Source organism: Musca domestica, unplaced genomic scaffold (assembly GCF_030504385.1).
Source record: "Musca domestica strain aabys unplaced genomic scaffold, Musca_domestica.polishedcontigs.V.1.1 21, whole genome shotgun sequence".
In the NCBI taxonomy this organism is placed as follows: domain Eukaryota; kingdom Metazoa; phylum Arthropoda; class Insecta; order Diptera; family Muscidae; genus Musca; species Musca domestica.
This window is the reverse complement of record NW_026712258.1, coordinates 8,155,120-8,177,009: the sequence shown is the minus strand read 5'-3', so window position 1 is coordinate 8,177,009 and position 21,890 is coordinate 8,155,120. Positions and strand designations below refer to the sequence as shown.

At 34.3% G+C, this 21,890-nt stretch overlaps 1 protein-coding gene across 1 annotated transcript in view; it reads right to left on the bottom strand.

Annotated features, from left to right (window-relative positions):
* Positions 1–5,654, bottom strand: part of LOC101891618 (uncharacterized) — a 53,660-nt gene extending 48,006 nt beyond the window's left edge. The window contains exons 1-3 of the mRNA XM_059122653.1: positions 5,648–5,654; positions 5,562–5,588; positions 248–376 (exon numbers count right to left, since the gene is read on the bottom strand). Coding sequence (XP_058978636.1) covers positions 248–376; positions 5,562–5,588; positions 5,648–5,654 — 163 coding nt within the window. The remainder of the gene's footprint in view (positions 1–247; positions 377–5,561; positions 5,589–5,647) is intronic.
* Between the last annotated feature and the right edge of the window lie 16,236 nt (positions 5,655–21,890).

The window sequence follows — 21,890 nt, the reverse complement described above, 5'->3', positions numbered from 1 at the left end:
CTTTTTTTATTGAAAATTTGATTTCCCTGAATTATCCACCGAGGGCAGTGGTCGGCTTTGCGGTTAATGTGAATTTCGATTACCGAAAGGAAATTGGATTATTTGCATTAAAAGTAGTAAATATTGTATGTGCTCTGGATGAGCGTCAGTCAACATATTTGCGCGTAAATACACAACACATACATGTGCAAGTGTGCCCGTCAGTTCGTCCGTCCGTCCGTCCATATGTTCCGGTGGTCAGACTTACCTTTGGCTATAAATTTATTATATTGTGCAAACTCAATCGATATGCTGGTGCCACGTGGACATGCAATTACAACTTGATCTGTGTCACAGGCGGCCTTTTGATATGTGCGCAGTGTGGCTGACAGAAGGGCTGTTTTATGTTGTCATACGTCACATCACATCCGGTTCCATGTGTTTACGACATTTGCGACGACCGTGAATTCCAAATGAAGCAAGCATGTCAGGTCGTTCGATACGGAAGACGATGATGACATTTAATCGTATGCGTTGAACAAAGGACGTGTATGCAAGTGTGTGTGGGCACAATGCATATGCAGGATTATTCATGCACACAAACAACATTTTCCCCATTGGATTGGTTACAGGTGTGTCAGTCAAGATTGAGGATGTGTGGCCCAAGGTAGGTGGTAAGGCAAAATGCCCCAGCATAGCCAATATTTGACATCATTGCCATCAGTATGCAGAGAAGAAAGAAATTTGCCAAAAGCAAGAGACAGACAAAAGGCAGCATACAAATCAGGTCAAAGTCGGTGATTATAAACGAGCGATGAGTTCATGAAGCATCCACATGCCGCATTGTATTTATTCCCCATTAAAACCGAAATATGGATATATGTTTGTGTGTGTATGTGTGGGTGTTGATGATTTTCGTGCAGACAAAGTTGCCAGTTGTTGTAATCACCGCAGCATAAACCATGGCATAATGATGGAATGCAACGGGATATCAGCCCAACAGCCCCAGCATGTTCGTTGTTGGGTAGAGCCAGGCATCAGGCATCCAGCAGCAGGGATGTCAGCGATCATGTTAATGTGGCGGAGACAAGGATAAAGACCATTTGTTTTGGTATGGCATGATTGCATGATTCCGAAGGCGTTGAGATGGAGAAGAACGTAATTTTCAGATTATTTCATAGCATGCATTATTATCACACACCCACAAGCCATTCAGCCAGATATGTGCAAGGCAAACACCGGATGTTTGTTTTGCCATAATGGCATCATCGTTACGAAGTTTCAGTGCACGGAAGACAACAGCAGCAGCAGCACCAGCAAAAGCGTCGATGCATTCGATGTGACAAATGATGTAATTAGTGAGAAGCGGCCACATTTACACACAACCATTCATTTATCCATGACAGAATTCACAATTGCCAACCAGCCAGCCATCCAGTGAACGAACGGGCGAAGCCATATGGAATGAAAGAGAGAAAGAAAGGCGAAAGTGAAAAAATAGAATTTCATTTATTTTGTTATTTGAAGCTTCTTCGAGAGTGTTTGCAACATATTTGTAATTGAAACCCATTATCTAGAAAAATAATTTGCTTGCGTCTGTATCAGATATCGCTCACATCCTTGCATGACACACCCACTTTCGCATATGCATGTGCATATGTATGTTCATATTCCGAGATGCAGTTGTTACTTACACACTTGTAGATTATCAGCTCAGTAATTCCAATTACGGCATTGTAAATAAAAATGCATAAATAATGATTTCAAATGAAAATAGTGACGATATTGCCGAAAGCAATAGCATCTGAAAAAATAAATGTTCATCGGTATTCGTTGTCATGCCACAACGACAACGATATCCATACACAATACAAATCAATTTCATTTCGATATTTAAATATTCAATTTCTGTTTTTATTCTATTTTCGTTTGTCTATTATTTTTATTAATTTGCAACTATATGCCTTGGAATATGCTCTGACAAATTATTTGAATGGAGAAGATCGTGTAACAAAAAATGGGTGTACTTTATTTTCCAATAATTTTAAAACATAAAAAAAGAAACGGTTAAGAAAGAATGTAAAATAAATCAATTAAAAAAATAAATAAATTAAGTGTTACCTAGGAAAAAATAGCAACATAAAAGCATCACCGAAAGATATAATTCGAATTAACGGATAGAAAGGCCATAAAATAACGTCGTAGAACTCATAAAAAATCTTGGCAAGACACTAGTATTTTAAGAAATTTAGTCACAACCGAAATTGATGTATTTTATTACGTCGCATAGAGGCGTGAAAACACAAAAGAAAAACAATAAATATTGAAATAACTGTTTTCAAACTATTATAGAAAACAAACTTCTACTGCAGTTCTGGAAATTTCAAAGTAATACATTATTTAGTTTTCTAATTACACAATGCTAAAATTAAGAAATGTCCCACTTATTCGCAAGAAGAAGGAAAAACTTCTCTTGGTTTTTTGAAGTGTAATTATTTTCTTTTCTTTTTATCAAAAGCGATCATTTTAAATAGTAAATATTGACTACAGTGCTCTAAAAATATTTTCAAAATTAATTCTAAATATGTCCATTTTTTCGCCATATCCGAAAAGTAGTAGATATGGCTTTGGTCTAATTCAAATAAGAAAGCTAAATTACCAGCCAAATTTCTAAATATTTTCAAAATATAATTCTTTGCCCATAAAAATATGAAGTTTTTTGCATTCAGCTATAAGAAGGTTCATAAGATTCAAAATAGCGAAAATCTGAAACTAACCATATCGCACTATTCGATGTATTGTGAAGTTCATAAACAATTTTGTAATTGAGTTAAAAACTTTCAGAAAAGTTACACAATTGGTCTAAATGTACCTTTAATATTTACGAATATACCTTTACGCAATTAATAGTAATTTCCGAAATTTGCTTTCAAATTTAGAGTAGAATAAAATGTGTCAAATTGAATACAAATCGATTCTCAAATATATTAATGAATTTAGCCAGATATCACTTTTACCAGCTGTATACACTAGACGACAATAGTCATCTGATAAAATTCAGACTTATTTGGTTAGCTATTTTAAATTTAAATATTACTACCCGATACATGTCACATTATCAAATTTATAGTTTTCTGGGTTCCTTAAATTTTTTTAAGTTAAAAAAAAACAACATCGTGTTACAAGAAACTGTGCCAAGAAACCATCGATATGTTTTGTTTGGATAAAATATGTATGAGAATATGTAGGCATTGAATTGCACTAGTTATACTTTAATGTACATTAGAAAAGTTCTGGGATACAAACTGAAGGTAATGTTTATACCCTACAACACTATGAGTTTGGAGGTATTATAAGTTTGAGTGGGGCAACAGTTATGTAACACCTCGAAGTAATGGTTTCCCACATAGGAAACTATATATGGATCTTCCTATCTCGTGAAGCTGTCCATCCGTCCGTCCGTCTGTCGATGCTAATTTGTAATCACACAACAGGGCGCAATTATAGCCAGACCCTTAAGAAATTGAAAATGGAGGTGGGGTTAGGGTCATAATAGAAGCCTATTGTTTTGGAGATGATCGCACAATATTTAGGGATTGAAATGGTTTTGCAGTTGCTCTATAGGCTTGTCAACCAATCGACGCGGAAATTTGCATGGAGTCATAGTCCAGGGCTGAACAGATGATAATAACAAATTTGGATGGTAATCGGACAATTTTTAGCGGGTAAAATAAACTATAACTTTTATGTCAAAAAATACGAAAACTTCCACTAAACCGTGAATATTTTTAATCCCAGCCAAATCCCAAATACATTAAAAGCTCACCTCTGACCAGCATAGTAATATTAATAACTAACATATCGAATATGTAGCAACATATTTACAACATATTTGTAAAGTAAATAGATCTTAGTTATTCTCCTTAAAAGTCAAGAACAGCTGGACAAATTTTCACAATTATCATCAGTTCAGAATGGTCTCTTGCCAGAAAAGGATAATATCTAAGAAAAATTGACAATAAAAAAGTGAATATTTTTTCTAACATTTTTTAAATTTTTGTCATATTTTGAATCGCATGCGATTTTTTTTAAATTTGACTTACAATTTTGAATTGTACATTTTCTAAAGTATTTCTACACCCTGCAACACTATGAGTTGAGCGCATTATACAAGGTGAGGTAACAAAATTGCATTCAACTTCAGATTGCTGTAATTTCTAAGCCACTCGTCCGACTGCTGTTAAAATTATTCCAGTGACAGCTCATGATATTGTTTACAAGCGTATAAAGCATTCTGGTGAGAATTTTCCAGAAAAAAAGTAATTCTTGATGGAATTCAAGTCTGATGGTGTGATTTCTGACTGGAAAAACCACCACCACAACAAATTCCAAAAAGTGCAAGAACTTACAGCGCAACAGAAAGAAAATAGACTCAAAAGAGCTAAAGAGTTGCTTCGCTTGGCCGAAACTGGTGAACTGCCGAATTTGGTTTTCTCCGATGAGAAAACATTCGTTGTTCAGCAGTTTGGAAACAAACGAAATGATCGTGTTTACCTGCCAAAGAAGTCAGCTGAAAATGTGCACCATCGGTTGGCCACCAGAACTCAAGCGCCGGCCATGGTGATGGTGTGGGCCGCCATAACAGCCGATGGTCGCTCTCCGCTCGTATTAATCGACGGTGGCATCAGAATAAATCCCGAATATTATAGCGAAAATATTCTGAAGGGTGTATTAAAGCTTTGGGCACGCAAACATTTCGGCCGCAGACTTTGGACATTCCAATAGGACTCAGCACCATCGCACTCAGCACGCGCCACCTAAGAATGGTTACAAAATGAGGTTACTCGCTTCATTCCCAGCGCACAATGGCCACCAAAATCTCCGTATATCAATCCGTTGGACTATTGTGTCTGGAGTATTTTGAAGAGCAAGGTTGGAAAAAAAAATACCAAAGTGTCGATCTCCTCAAGCAAGCGCTTCGCCGGAAATGGGCCAAAATACCGCAGAGCAACATTGGGGCAACGTATGACGGTTTCATTGGCCGTTTGAAGGCCATAATTCGTGTCAAAGGTTCCAATTCGAACAAATCTAAACTTAGTCTAAAATGAGATTCTATTTTCGACATTTTTTGCTTTCTTTCAATAAAATTAAAAAAATGAAGAAATTATGGCGTTCAGGTCCCAATTAACGTGCGATGCTCACGAAATTTTGCATGATGTTAGGATTAGAATTCGGATGGACAAAAAATAAAAATTTTCTTGGGTCACAGGTCAGAATTAAAAACCAATCGACACGGAATTTTGAATGAGAAGAGAGTTAAGTACTGGGAAGAAGTCTAGCATTTTGGATGACCATGCGATTATATTTAGCTGTAAATATAATCCAATGAAATTGTTTTGAAAACCTAAAAACACCGCGAAGTGCGTAAATATTCTTGCCAAAATGCTCAAGATAGGGCTCTAAAACATCATATTAAAAACGAAATCTTCAAAAATGGATTTGTACATAAGGGGCCTTTCAACAGATTATAGTGTTGTAGGGTATCACATGGTCGGTCCCTTTGCTTACTTGTTTTAACTTACGTTCACATTTATTCTCAATAAAGGACACTGGATCAGAGTATATGGGGTTGAGAAATTGAATAACATCTATTTTGAGCACAACTGACTTCCCATGTTTAATTCAGAGTGCGTAACATTTGATGGCTTTTTCGGTAATAACAATTTCATTTTCCTTGCTTTTAGTTTGAATTAATCTTAATGATCAATAAATTTTAATTAGTAGTTTTGGTAATTGATAAATCACTACAAGACTATCCATACATTACTGATGGGAACTTTATTGTTTATATGAACATAATTATTATAATTACATTTCTCTGAAATTGTGGTATTAAATTTTTATGAGGAAGACAATTATTGAAACATTAATTTGAAAACGATGGAAATAGCGTAGATTCATAAATAAATTTGTAAAATGAGTTTGCAAAAGCTACAAACTATTCAATGAAGTTACATATACTAGGCGATATTTAAACCAATTCATTAACTTAAGATGAAATAAACGTACCTTCAGCAGTAGTACTTACAAAAAGTTGGAAATTAATAAATAAAGTTCAATGCAAGGTCTTATGAATTATTGGTTTACGAATAAAATATTAATCACTGATATTCAAGTAATTGAACATCTTTCCGTCAAAATTGCAAACTTTGGAAATGTATAAAATTAACAATAAACTTTACTGATAAATGCTGAATTCATGCCAAAATGACAATTATTAAGATATTCTTTTGAATCAATTATTAGTAAAACAAATATATTATTTTAAAGCTACTATTAAAGTTTAGAATTTAAATATATGTAGAGAAAATCATAACGATTATGAGTGTTATTGAAAGAGTATTACTGCTTTAGAGCGTTTCAAACATGAAATCGGATTTCCATTTCTCTTTTGGCCTTAGCCTCATATAATAATTGGAGGGGAAAGGGTTGGATAATATGTATATCCTTTTTGAAAATACTCAACTTTTTTGGGAAGTTAACAGAAAGAGTGGGTCAGCATACCCCACTTTGGTTTATAATTATTCATGATGTAAAAAAGTGGGGAAGTGGAACCATAAATTTCATATTCAGATCAGATTTTGTTTTTTTTTTTTAATATTTTAAATATACAGGGTTTGAAGGAAATCGTTGTCATATTTCGCATGTTATGAGAGTTATAATTATTCAAAAATTTGACTCCTTGTGGGGGAGGTATCAGAATGAAAGGACCGATATATAAAGGACCCATAGTAGATCTTGTGTAGCATTAAGTTGTTTCAAGTTGTCACATGTTTGTTTATACAAAATATAGATCCGTTGTGAGGGAGGTATCAGGCGGTAATATTCGTTTTATCTGTTCCTCATTCCTGATTTTGTATTGGTAGAAATATTGGTATGTGCAAACTTTGAAGACAATTATTTCACGTTTTATAATAGTTATTATTATTCAAAATGTTGACCCGTTGTAGAGGAGGTATTAGAAGGAGTTGGCCGACCTATCTTGTAATGGTTAACATATTGGGATGTGTGAAATTTAAAGAGAATCTGATGCATATTTCGCATTTTCTGAGCATTTTAGATACTACAAAATTTAGACCCTTAGTGGTGAAGGTTCGATATATCCCATCTTCACAAATAATCGGATACTTATTTCGCATTTTATGAGCGTTTTGGTTATTCAAAATTTTGGCCCTTTGTGAAGGAGGTACTAGAAGGAGTAGTCCGATCTTGTCCATTCTCGCACCCGATCTTGCGGCAATGCAAACATCACGATTGGAAAAGTTTGAACAAAATCGGATTATCCGTTCTCTTCTTATGTGGTAAATGATGTTCTATGACACTTTTGTGGGGGAGGTACCAGAAGGAGTGAACTAATGTTTGACAAAAATATGACGATGTACCATGTTTGGACTAAATCGGATACTCATTTCGAGAGTTATCGTGCGCACCAGCAAACAGACAGACCAAACCTGGCACGAATCGAATTTATTTAGGTCCGATATGAAATGGACGATATTGACCCATCCCTTCAGAATCCACTCCATAGAGGGTCAAGAGTTTGAATAATCATAACAGAAGTCAAAATATATTTAAACAATCGAACATTGGATGAGTGTATGCGTCTGTTGGCAGAACCGGCTGATACTTTTTAACTTTTTCGTTTTTTACTTAGTATGTGACTTTTCGTTTCAAATATCATTGGTACGAGTTCGACTTTGATAAGACTTAATTACAACTGCGATTAACATATATGTTCACGGATAAGTGAACATGTTTTTATAATAAAAGAGAATAGCGGGGCTACCTAGTGTAGATGAGAGGGATTTGTTAAACTGGGATCTTCTTAATACAGTCCACATGAAATAAGATAAGAAAATGTGGTGAGCAGACCTTCGAGTTAGAAATAAATAATACAGAATTTTCAATTGCTGCATGTGTTATGGTGGAGTTAGATTATGGGATGTAATCTTTACTCAGACTGATAAGGAAGTGCAGCATGTTTGCTTGCCACATGTGAGATAGCTATGCGTGTGTATGACCTCCCCCTAAGGTTTATGGTGGCATGGTGCATATGCATGTGTACGGTTGGTATCTATCTCTCTCTCTCTCTCTCATTTACACTTAGTTATAATTTAGGTTAAGTCATATTATCACAACTAGTTCTTAAGAAATGTTTTTAATAAATAAATTCAGTGTCTTACAAACGCTCAAACGGAAAAGACGTTTGGTCTTTTAATTGATCCCAGTCTACATTGGTCCACCGAGCCGGATCGGTAGAGGATAAATGTTGAAGAATTTGCCTTAACATCGAGGAAATTCTGTCAGGCTAAAATTGGTCTTCAAGAGTGGAAAATTACCGAGCTAAAACTACAGCTGGAATTGTTCCCATACAGAAGAAATTTATAAGCCAAATAAAAGGATGCTGAGTCAGAAGGAAACTTCAGCACAGAAGACTGTGGTGGCGGTGCACACCGAGGGTGCCTCATATTTGAAATCTTCAGACAGAAGGGGTGATGCATATGCCCAGGAGGACGAATCGGTGAAACGGCCGCCAATGATGAAAATAAAGGAAGAGGCTGCCACTCTTCTCGAAATGATGGGTACAATTATGGAAATAATGAGTACCTTAAAGACAGAAGAAGCCATAGAAGGCGTATTTGACTTCGCCAAAGAAAAAATTATGGACGCGGCAAGAGACGTAATATTGCATCCATGCGTTCATAGGCGCTTTTTAGAGATGCTTCTAAAGAAGTCCAAACTAGCCGCTGCTGTCAGAGCAAGTCAGCCGAATGGGACAGCGAGGCTGTATTTGGAAGATGTTAAGATCATCCTTAAAGTCACGCAGGATCTTAATGTGGAGACCAAAGAGCAAGTCCTTGGCTTGAAGAAACAAGTGGCCTGCATAACATCCAAATTGGACGTCGAGCGAGAGGGGCGCGAAGCAGCGGTAGCCGTAATGAGAAAAATGGAAGGTGATATTAAGGAAATGGAATTTGCCTTGATTTCACAGAAAGATGAAAAAGAAGATGCCCTCAAACTTGTCTCCAAATTGAAGGAGGAAGTTGAAAATGCTGTGTGTGTAGCCGAGGATACTAAGGACAAATTACGAGCTGCTAACCAGGAGGCAGAACGCGAGGGCAAGGCGTTGAAGACGGTAATAAGACAACTTAGTGATGAGTTGTCTTGTGCAAAAAGAGAACGGCTTGCAGCTGCAACCGAACGTGACGGGTTGGCTGCAAATTTAGAAGCTGGTCAAGAAAAAGAAAGAAGGATATTTCTGCTGGAGGCTGAAATATTGCAACTTAAGGAAGAGTTGCTCATATCGCAGAAAACATCCAAAATCGAGGCTGATGAATTGGCTGCAAAATTAGTGGTCAATATCAACGAAGAAATGATGGTTGAAGAGGTTTATATGGAAGACCCAATTGCCAAAAAGGAATCAACTATGGAAAAGGTAGATGAACAGCTCTCTGGAAAACTGGACACAGGGAGATTGGAAGAAGTCGAAGATAAACTGTTTGCCAGCGAGATGAAAACTAAGAAGAAAAGCAATATGCGTCGCTGGAATAATAAAATGCTGGAAGACGGTCAAGTTGTGATGAAGATGCCTAGTGGAAGTGGTGCAGCGAATAAAATACAAGCCGAGGTGACAGAAAATTATGAACGCTGGAACGATAAACTGTCCAAGGTCGGTGAGACGTCGCTTCCAGAGAAGGATGGAAACTTTGGCTACAGAAAGAAGACGACAGATAAAAAGGATTCGGCTTGGAAATTGAAGCCGGCAGATAAAGGAGGTGGGATGTTCAAGAGAGACAGGCTGGAAAGATGGAGGAGTTACTTGGGTGTTATAACTTAACTTCTTTTCTCTTAAAATGTCACTTCTATTAGATCTATTTTATTGTTCATATTTGTAATTTTTATATTTTATATGTATTTTTGCCCCTGCCAAGAATGTTCACGGATAAGTGAACATGTTTTTATAATAAAAGAGAATAGCGGGGCTACCTAGTGTAGATGAGAGGGATTTGTTAAACTGGGATCTTCTTAATACAGTCCACATGAAATAAGATAAGAAAATGTGGTGAGCAGACCTTCGAGTTAGAAATAAATAATACAGAATTTTCAATTGCTGCATGTGTTATGGTGGAGTTAGATTATGGGATGTAATCTTTACTCAGACTGATAAGCAAGTGCAGCATGTTTGCTTGCCACATGTGAGATAGCTATGCGTGTGTATGACCTCCCCCTAAGGTTTATGGTGGCATGGTGCATATGCATGTGTACGGTTGGTATCTATCTCTCTCTCTCTCTCATTTACACTTAGTTATAATTTAGGTTAAGTCATATTATCACAACTAGTTCTTAAGAAATGTTTTTAATAAATAAATTCAGTGTCTTACAAACGCTCAAACGGAAAAGACGTTTGGTCTTTTAATTGATCCCAATTTACAATATATATTAAAGTTATAGCCTGAACCGATTGCGCCTAATTTACATTTGGTGGATAATATAAAATCGTATGAAGCATGTATTTGGAAGTTATCTCTAAAAAAAATTTCACCAAATTTAACAAAGCCGATTTGAATTTTGTTGTATACCAAATGTAATATCAGCCTAAAATGCATGAATTTTGGCACATACGACCAATTTGAACCCAGAAGAAAGTACATTAAATTTAGTAAAAAGGGTTCGAAAAACTCCGATAGTTATGTCACAGCTCTTGAAATGACTCCATAACAGCTATATCTAGCACGAGAGGTCACATACATAAAAAACTCTGTCAAATTTAGAGAAAAACAATTAAGATATAAGTTTCATATGTTGGTTCTTTTCGATGCCAATTTAAAGAGCCCTAAAACCGAAACACAATCAATAACATTTATAGTTGGTATTTTGATTCACATAAATTTCGAATATCAACGTTCATTTGTTACAGCTAGCTTTAGGGATTGGGTATAATAAAGTCGGCCCACCCTGTGTTTGTTAATTTTGTCATTCCGTTTGTAACTCCTCGAAATACTCAAGTCAGACACAACAAAGTATATATATTCTTGATCAGCGTAAAATTCTAAGACGATTTAGCCATGTCCGTCTGTCTTTCTGTGTGTCTGTCTGTCTGTCTGTTTAAATCACGCTATCTTTCGAATAAATTGAGATAGAAGGCTAAAATTTTGCACACATGCAAATTTTGCCAGTAGGCAGGTTAAGTTCGTAAATGGGCCATGTAGGTCCAAGTTATCATATATCCCCCATATAACGGTACCTCCCAATATTCGGTATTTTGATGATTTTAGCGACATTATTCAACGGAATTGTTTCCAATTTGGCATTTGAAGTTCGTAATGGATACTACAGCCCAAGACAGAAAATTATCTGTACAGGTCCACGTCTTCGTATAGCCACAATATAACGGTACCCCCCGATATTCGGTATTTTGATGATTTTAACGACATTATTTACCCGAATCGTTTCAAATTTGGTATTTGAAGTTCGTAATGGATACTACATCCTAAGTCAAAAAATGAGCCATGTAGGTCCACGTCTTCATATAGCCCCGATATAACGGTACCCCCCCATATTCGGTATCTTGATGATTTTAGCGACATTATAAAACGGAATCGTTCCAAATTTGGTATTTAAAGTTCGTAATAGATACTGCAGCATAAAACAGAAAATGGGCCATGTAGGTCCACGTCTTCGTATAGCCCCCTTATACGCCCCCCATTTTCCGTATTTTGATGATTTTAGCGACATTATTTACCGGGATTGTTTCAAATTTCGCATGTGAAGTTCGTAATGGATGCTGCAGCATAAAACAGAAAATGGGCCATGTAGGTCCACGCCTTCGTATAGCCCCCATATAACGGTACCCCCTATATTCGGTATTTTGATGATTTTAGCTACATTATAAACGGATTTTTCTTCAAGTTTCGCATTTAAATATTGTAATAACTTATGACAAAAGTTGCCTTGCTTGCAGCAATCGAATAAATCATGGATACCTGGAAAACTCATATTGGTAATATATAAGATCTAAAAAAAATTGCCCTTCACATTCTTTGCAACAACATTGAACAGAAAACAAAGTTAAAGCTTTCTTCTATTTATGTAATCTCAAACTTTATACGAATAATATTGAAAAAGTCATTACAAATACATAAAAATATTTTTAATATTTCCATTTCCATTGTTTCTATTATTGTTACAATTCCCATCTCTTTTGGGTTAGACATGGTGACCGTTCATATTTTATGACTTTGTTTTTTACTGTCAATTATAAATAAACGCCATAATGACATAATTTATGTACATCGGAATGACAACATCCAGTAACAGTCGAATTTCTTAAAACGATTGAAGGGTGTGGGTGCCAGCCACAAAGGAAACTTGACGCCCTTTCTTCTGAATGTAATAAATATTTTTCCATAAACAAAAACGGATTTTCAACCATCAAGAAAATAAAAAAGGAAAACAATTGTGGTGCGGGGATTTTCAATACGAATGGCTCACCGACACTGTCGATGGCTCGGCCATGCTTATACATGTTTTTGTATTTCTATCGGCGTGTTTTGTATTCTTAGAGATGAAATTCATTTTTTTTATCGTTCGATTTGATAAACTTTTATGATTGCTGGCTGACAAGAACAACAATAACAACTACAACGGGACAAAGAAAATCTGCTAACGAAATCACAAAGATACGTATCACATTTAACTCCCTTTCCTTATTAGTCACCATTTTATTTAGTTGTTATCGTCGAGAGATCTAAGTCTATTGGAGACAGAATTGTATTGGCGAAATTTAACAGTGGAATAATAACATTTAAGCGGATTTCTTAAATTTCATCTCGGCAGTATCGAATGTACTTTGAAATTTTAAAAGAATAACGGCTAAATCCGAAAACAATTTGAAAATAATACAATGAAAAATTTTAATTACAGCGTAATGCTGACTTCAAGTTACATTGTATTCCAAAAGAAATCGCCAATAACGACAACATATTGGCAATGGTAAAAACAAGCAAGTGAAATCGGTTGGATTTGGATTTGATTGTCCTAACCTTGAATGTTGCTTATTGACTAAATGTAATTTTTAAAAATAATCGTTTGGTAAGAATATCGATATAATCTTTGTGAAAACGGAGAGGAAGATCTTAAATCTCATTGACTTTTTGACAATTGTAATTAATTGAACTGAAATTCTTTATTTCGATGTACATATACGAAATTAAGCTTGCTGTTTGAAAACTAGAATTATATTTTGCGTCAAATGGTTGATAAATATCTTTTAAACGAGTAAAAGGAAGATTTAATTATAAAAAAATGATATTATTATAAAATAAAATCAAATTTCCGAATATCTATGGAATATTTATTCTTTATACAAGTCTGAAAAGTCTTAACGCTTTTTTTGACTAAATTAGAATTCGTCGCTAACCAGCAAAAATCGAATTACTAATATATTGCTGGGTCATGCAACTCGAAATATACAGTTATTCCTTGCCAAAAAACAATTTTATCAACTGGCAACTCAAAATTGACATTGGTTGGATATTTAGAATAAAAAACATGAAAAACGATGGTACGACATTTGACCAAATCGGTTGTCAAAATGCCCATTCTAGTAAATACTGACAATTTTTAATAAATCGTTATTTCCGGCTATGAAACGAAAATATGATATCCAAATGAAAAATGTGAATAAAAAAACAAATGATTTTGAATTAAGCCCTAATATTTTTCTGAATTATATTTAAAATATCCGTTGGAACCACTATATAAAACGTAGGCTGTTTAGTTCGTATTACCAATGTCTGTATAAGTTTTTAATAACTAAATATTGTGAGCTCTATTGTGATTTTGTCAGACTTTTTTTCGACAAAATTTGAGCAAAGAAATCAAATTCACCATTGTCGAATTTTTAGAGATAAGTTAATATTATGAATATTATTGAACTGTTTTTATATCTACTGTTAAAATATCTATAATCAAAGTTGTTACGTATAGTACTTTTTTTCTTTACAATTCACAAAAAAGAAAAATTAAACAAATTGAAATATTGAAAAACGTTATTATTGTTATACGTAAACAAGGAAACAGCTCGGTCTACCAACGCGTGAACATGCCAGGAACAGCTGAACATGAGAAAAGCAAGAACATGACAAATTAAGTCCGCATACACTAAGAGCTTGTCCTTCGGATTTATTAATTTCATAGCAAATGCCAAGTGTGCAGAAACTGCAATCTTTTGAAGTTAAATTGCATTTCTGTTGCAAGAAAATTCGAAGTGGCAACATACTTCCCCGTAATAATTGTATCCTCAATTAAATTGTTGTGTAGTTTTTTACTGTTAGCCTAATACCATTGCAAAGGCGTTGTAGTTCAATGCTTCTTAATAAAATCATATGCCAATCTGAAACGATTTCAATATAATTTGACAAAATTTACTTTTACACCAAATTCCGCCAGACCTTCCATATTTCATTGAAATTGAAGGTACATGCCGTGTTTGGTGCATCAAATATGTGAAATCGGCCGATAATATATATGGGAGCTATAACCAAATCTGTACAGATTTCGATATAATTTGTCAAATTTATTTTCTTAACAAATTCCGTCACTCGTTCCAAATTACATTGGAATTATTTGGTATATCAAATGAGCGGTCGAAAATATATATGGAAGCTATATCCAAATCTGAACCGATTTCAATACAATTTGGCAAATTTATTTTCTAATCAAATCCCGTCACTCATTCCAAATTTAATTAAAATAGAACATACATTTCGTGTTTGGTGTATCAAATAAACGAAATCGGTCGAAAATATATATGGGAGCTATATCCAAATCTGAATCGATTTCAGTATAATTTGGCAAATGTCCGTTCGTTTTAAATTCCGTTACACGTTTATTGATATTAGAGATACATAGCGTGTCTTGGTGCATCAAATATATGAAATTGGCCTAAAATGTATGAGAGTTATATCCAAATCTGAACCGATTTCGATATAATTTGTCAAATTTATTGTTGTTCCAAATTCCGTTATGCATTCCAAATTTAGAGATTGTATATGCAACCGATCAATTGATATGTGCATATAAAATATAAATTTTTGGGAGGTACTTCCGATTCTGATGCTATATCTGCAGTTCCAAGTGGAATTTTAAATAGGAAAATCTGTGAAGCGGGTATCGTGTCCATAAATTACAAACATACTAACAGTTTCCTCTTTTATATACACAAAATACCTTATATGGGTAGGTACAATAATATGGTGGCTATACGAAGACGTTGGCCGATATGGCTCATCTGCATACTTGAGCTGACTGCAGACAAAAAACAACTCTATTCTAAATTTTAGCTTCTTATTTTTTTTTCTAAAATTTAGCTTCCTAATGTCGTATGGACTTTGGCGTGATTACAAATCTATGTATCACTTTTTGTCTTTCTAATTTGTGAGCTAAATAATGTGAGTGGAATGCAAGTCTTCCGCACACTAAATTCCGTAGGACTATGTTGTGTTAATCGCCGCCAACATGCTATTTTTTTAATATATTTTTATTAAAAGAATTTAAAAATGTGAGTGAGGTCAGTTATTTTACTCATCAAACCGATGAGGATTATGTAGTCCATTCTCTTAGAATGATAACATTGATAAAACTTCTTTATTGTACTTGGCTTTAAAAACTGGGTGTTAAGATTGTTTCACATTATCGTATACAAATTCTTGAATTGATTTTCTTTAGTTTGGAAGATATGCGTTTTTTAACAAAGGGCATGTGGGAGGTAATATAATCGCCTATTTTCCTTGCAGTAAATTCCTGAATGTTCTATAAAAATTCAAAGAAAATCGGTTCAGCTGTTTTCGGGTCTAAAAGGAACATACAAAAATATTAACACACATATACAATTGAGTTTTATATATATAGATATTCCAGGTTTGTTTTTATGCACAATACCATATTTTCTTTATTTAAATACGTTACTACAAATATTGCTTCTGTTCGTATGTCAATACTAACCATCACACATTCTCTTCTCTTGTCTTTTCGATTGCAGCTACATATTTTTCTTTACATTTTATGCTATGGTATTTTACCCATACAACCATATATTTGTAATCGTCTTAAATGTGAAATTGGCAACGGGAGCAAATAACGGTACTGTGCGTATGTGAACATTTGTCATGTATCCTGTCCGGTGGCTTAATACTAATTGCCACAACGTCTTGTGTACAAAACAACACAGTCCGTGGCCAGTTCTGTTTTATAGCAAATTACTATTTGTTCTTAATAAGCAAACTTTTAATGATGATAATGAAAGAACGTTATTGATGCGGATATAGCCAGTCAGTTGTGTGTCCACTGCACCATATATAAGAAGTAATAACAATTTATTAGATTTACGTTTCGTTCAATGATGATGGTCGTCGTATCATTATTACATATATTTTTTTGGAATTGCTATTGCCTATGGCTCTGGAAAATGCTCGCTCCTAGCTCTCATTTCCATTAGTTGGGTAATCGAATTTATTGCGAATAGGAGTCTAAAAGACTAAATAAAATTGAATTGGCCAAAAGAAATAAATACGATCGAATCTTGATAATCTTGGCCAATTCCATGGATGTGATTTATTTCAGTGCAACTCCAAGAACATAATAAACACAAAAAAGTGGAAACCGAAACAGTTTCAAATATTCGCTTAAGGCTTTTTTAAGGCTTCTGGCGAAATGAAAATAATATTTCCAAAACAGAAAGAAATTGGCGGAACAAAATCAGTTATATGATGTGTTTGTTTAAAATTTGGTTTTAGGTTACTCTTTGTTGTAAACTCTTATCATTAAAGCCCTCATTTATGTCGGAAAGTAAAAGACTAATTGTGACTAAATTTTATTTTATGGTTTCTTTGGAAATGTTACAGTGTAATAACAATCTGAGTTTTTTTATATACTCCACCTTGGAAAGGAGGTTATATTAACTTTGTCATTCCGTTTGTTAAATCCCTAAATATTCGTCTTAGACCCCATAAAGTACGTACATTCATAATCAGCATTAAATTCTAAGTCGATTTAACTATGTCCGTCTGTCTTTTGAAATCACGATAGAGCCTACATTACTTGACGTACAGCGCCAAAATTTAGCAGAACAATTTGTATTGTGTCTAGGATGGTTGGTATTGAAAATGAGATATATCGGTCCACGTTTTGGTATAGTCCCCATATAACGGTACCTCCCGATATTCGGTATTTTGATGATTTTTGCCACATTTTTTCACGGAATTGTCTGAAAATTAGTATTTGTAGGTCATAATGGGTCCTAGTTCGTGTGGCGAAACATTGTATGTATAGGTCCACGCTTCGGTATAGCCCCTATATATTTGATGGTTTTTATCACATTTTTTCACGGATTTGTCAAAAAATTGGTATTTGTTGGTCATAATGTGTTCGAGCTCCGGGGGCGAAAGATTGTATTTAGAGGTCCACGTTTTGGTATAGCTCCCATATAACGGTACGTCTCGATATTCGGTATTTTTATAATTTTTGCCACATTTTCACACGAATATATCTAAAAATCGGTATTTGTGGTGCATAATGGGTTCTAATGTTTCCTTTACCCAAAGGTGGAGAGTATTAAAAGTTTATTTCTGGATTGTGCGAAGATTAAAGAAAAGTAGATTGAATTGATATTTTGTGTGACTATTAGTATTCATCATTTTAACCTTTTGTAGACGAACTATAGGAAGCAAAGGGCCATTATTTTCTACTTTTTCTGACCTACGTCTTCTACGCCTTCTGATTTTATATACATTAAACGGTATTTTGTATAAATTTGGCGGTTCTTAAATAAAAGTAAAACAAATGCAAGAATTCAAAGAACGTATTTATTGTAATGACTATTTATATCTTCTTTTTGTTGTTCCTTCAGGAGAGCAAATAAACAAATCGCTTGGTCTACCTATGCGTCAACATGCCAGGTCCAGCTGACCATGAGAATAACAGGAACAAGCCAAATTTATTCGGCATACACGAAGAATTCTTCTTGGGATTTATAAATTTCCATTGCAAATGCCCAGCGTAAAGTAAACAATAATCGTTTAATATTGAACGTTATTTTTGTTGCTACTGATAGCTTAGTACTTTTGGAAACACGTTGTGGGTCTAGGTTTCGCAATAAAATATTATCCAAATCTGAACCGATTTCAATATAATATGACAAAATTTATTTTTAAACCAAATTGTTTGGTGCATAAAATACACGAAACCGGTGAAAAATATGTATGGAAGCTATATCTAAACCTCAACAAATGTCAATAACATTTGGCAAATTCATCTTTATACCCTCCACCTTGGAAAGGAGGGTATATTAACTTTGTCATTTCGTTTGTAACATTCCTAAATATTCGTCGTAGACCCCGTAAAGTATATATATTCATAATTAGCATAAAATTCTATTGTCGAAACATTGTATGCATAGGTTCACGTTTTTGTATAGCTCCATATAGCGGTATCTCCCTATATTCGATATTTTCATGATTTTTGCCACATTTTCCCACTAATATGCCTAAAAATTGATATTTGTGGGCCACAATAGGTTCTAATGATTAACTAAGGTGGAGGGTATTAAAAGTTCGGCCGGCCGAACTTAATGTATTTTTTACTTGTTGAAGCAAATTCTGTCATCCACTCCACATTTTATTGGAATCAGACATGCAATTTGTGTTTGGTGCATCAGATATGTGAAATCGGTCGAATATATAAATGGGAGTTATGTCGAAATCTGAGCCAATTTCAATATAATTTGGCATATTAATTATTGTACCATTCCCCATTCCAAATTTGAAGACTCTATATCTATCTATCTATCTATAACCGTTCAAGAGATTCTGATGCTATATCTCAAGTTTAAAGTGGGATTCAAAAATTTATGTAGCCTATGTTATGTTACTTTCAGGCGATGTTGTATTATCTTTGGAATATATGTTTAGCAGTTTTTGAGTCTATAAATTACAAACAAATAAACAAACAACTTTTCGCGCCCGCAAGTTTGTTTAGCAGGTGAAAATATCGTTTAATGAAAAGGGTAATAGTAATAGGATCGAAAACCCCGTGATTTTTTGAAGAGGGAAACTGATGCACAAACGCAATCAATGAATAGCGAAGAATGTGTCATAATACAAAAGGCTATGGAAGCCGTGGGAATCTTTTCTGAGTAAACTGTCTACGTTTACAGGCTATACTAGGAAATTTGCTATATGACTTTATTTTAACTATTATCTGACTTGATACCCCATTTTGTAGGGCATAGGCGTTATCATGGAGTTTAATATAAATAATACTGTTTATTAAAAATTTTAGAGTACAGAGTATTGTCCTTAATATAATCTGTTTTCTTTATAACGACGTCGTAAAAACTTCTTCAAAGAATACAAAAATCTCTTGAATTTATGTATTTGGCTATCAAAGAGATTTTTGTGTCTTATTAATTGTACATTCCACTTATATCTTTATGGCGTGATAACATGGATCCCCAAACACACACACACTCACGTGCATATGGATGTGGCAGGGCAGAGTTTTTGTACTATTTAGCTGTTATAACAAATATTCCATTTAAAGTTTTGGCAATCACTTCAAAGGGCTCTTCGTCTCTCTTAAATAATAAAATAATCATAAAGACCAAACAAAACCAAAATGAGCGTATGGGATTTATAGCATCCATTGTAAATGCAACCAATTCAAATGATAAAACCTTACATACATACAACATAGAACTATCAACAGATACAGACTGCTCAATTCTGGATCATTGCCAAGTTTGTCTGTCATAAACTTTTTTTCGGTTTAATCAAGGAGTGCAGCGTACAAATACTAATAAGGATGTTCTATGGAAATGTAGAACAAGGATTATTTTTCCATGCCCAATATTGCCTGTGGCGTTTTGCAGAAAATCAATAGGTAAATATGGACCACCAAATCACGGTTACAAAGCCATTGAAATGTATGCATGTGTTCATAGATTTCAATCATGTTGAGGATCAAAGGAGAAGACCTAAGCCAGTATGTGTGATACATATGTATTTTCAGTCTTATATAGTCTTTCTTGAGACAATGTTTATATTTGATTGTCTCATAAAAAATGGTTTCAAATTTCACGACCAGTCTACGACATTTAACTAGAATAAGCAATGTAATCCGAAAATTCAAATCCGAAAATCTTTAAAACTAACTTTATATCTAATATATTGTTAAAGGCATTTCATTTGGGGTTTGGATATTAGGATACCCTATATATTTTGTTACTAGTCAGGCTTAATCCAATAGTTGCTGTTTTCTTTAACAAGGTTTATTTATTAGAAGAGAAACAAAAGCTAAAATATTGTCGTTGAACTGATACTCTTTATTGTTCTTCTACTGTGCTTATGATTTTCTATAATTATTTTGAAGGCCATTATGTTCAACGCAGCAATGCAATGGTTATTAACTACATTCTGACACTGCAGCATAACAGAAGACCAAAAAGTAGAACACATGTGTCTCGCCGATTTCCCCTATCTCATTAACCTTTCGTGCTCTGGGGGCTCAAAAATTGAGGCCTTCATGTCCACCGTTAAGATTGTCTTTCCGAGCCAAAGTTAAAGCTATTTTCATGAAGACCAAACATACAAAAAAAAAAAAAAAATAAATAGATACATAAAAAAAGCAATAAGTTCGACGGGGCCAAACTTTGTATACCCTCCACCAATTGGAAGGAATTTGCAAACTTTTATATAAAATTCGGTTGAAAAATACCTATTAAATATACGTAATGTAGGGATTTATCGTTAAATTGGGGTCTATGCTAATACGTGAATCTGTATATGATTCTTTTCATGGGTAATTGCCATATTTAAATAAGAAACTTAAAACAATTCCGTTGTATACTGTCGATACATTCATCAAAATACCGAATATATGAAACCTACAGGGTGAGATGAAAAAACGTCAACCAGCTTCAGACTACTGTCATTTCTAAGCCACTCGTTCGACATCTGTTTAAATTCAGTGACAACTCATTATATTGTTTACAAACGTACAAAAGCATTTTGGTGAGAAGTTTCGGGTTCAGAACCAAGGAAAAAATTATATAAAATATTGTATTTTGGTTAATGTTGACCTCGAAGATGAAGTTTTATGTGTTCACAATTTGTCCCTTGTATGAAACTAGCTACAACTTTCTCTCAAATGGAAAATCAAAATTCTATACGGTTTGCAAAATAGAAGCCGCACTATTATGCTGCGGTGTCAAAATAAGGAAAACATTTTTTTATGTATTGTGTAGAGAAAGATTCCGTTTTGCAACATCTATCCAATAGCGACAACTCTCGATCTGTGAAATTTAAAAGAATAAAAGTTTCGAGTTTCTGTCGATCTAACTAGACAGCAGATGTTTGAAAGACCGAATTTGGAAATATTACACAAATCATCTTCGAATTTGAAGAGGTTTACTTACAAGTAAAACATTGTTACGAAATTTTTATGCCCACGTTTGTCCTCAATATGATGTGATCTATACATACCAAAACATACCATAACCGCTGTAAGCGGTAGAATAACAATAAAAAAGGACAAAGCGTCTTATAGAGCTGTGTGATAAGGATGAGAATACAAAATGTCAAATAACACCTAATACTGAATAGCAGTTATACGAAATGATGGACCCATATTGAAGTTTTTTGTCGGGTTTTGTATTCTCTGAGGACCTGAAATACTAATGTACAACTAATTTGGTTGAACATTGTGTCTAAAGGTTTCCAAAAATCAGATGTTACTTTAGTTGGAATTTAGCCTTTTATTTTTGAGAAAGAATAACATACACAATAGGAACCCGA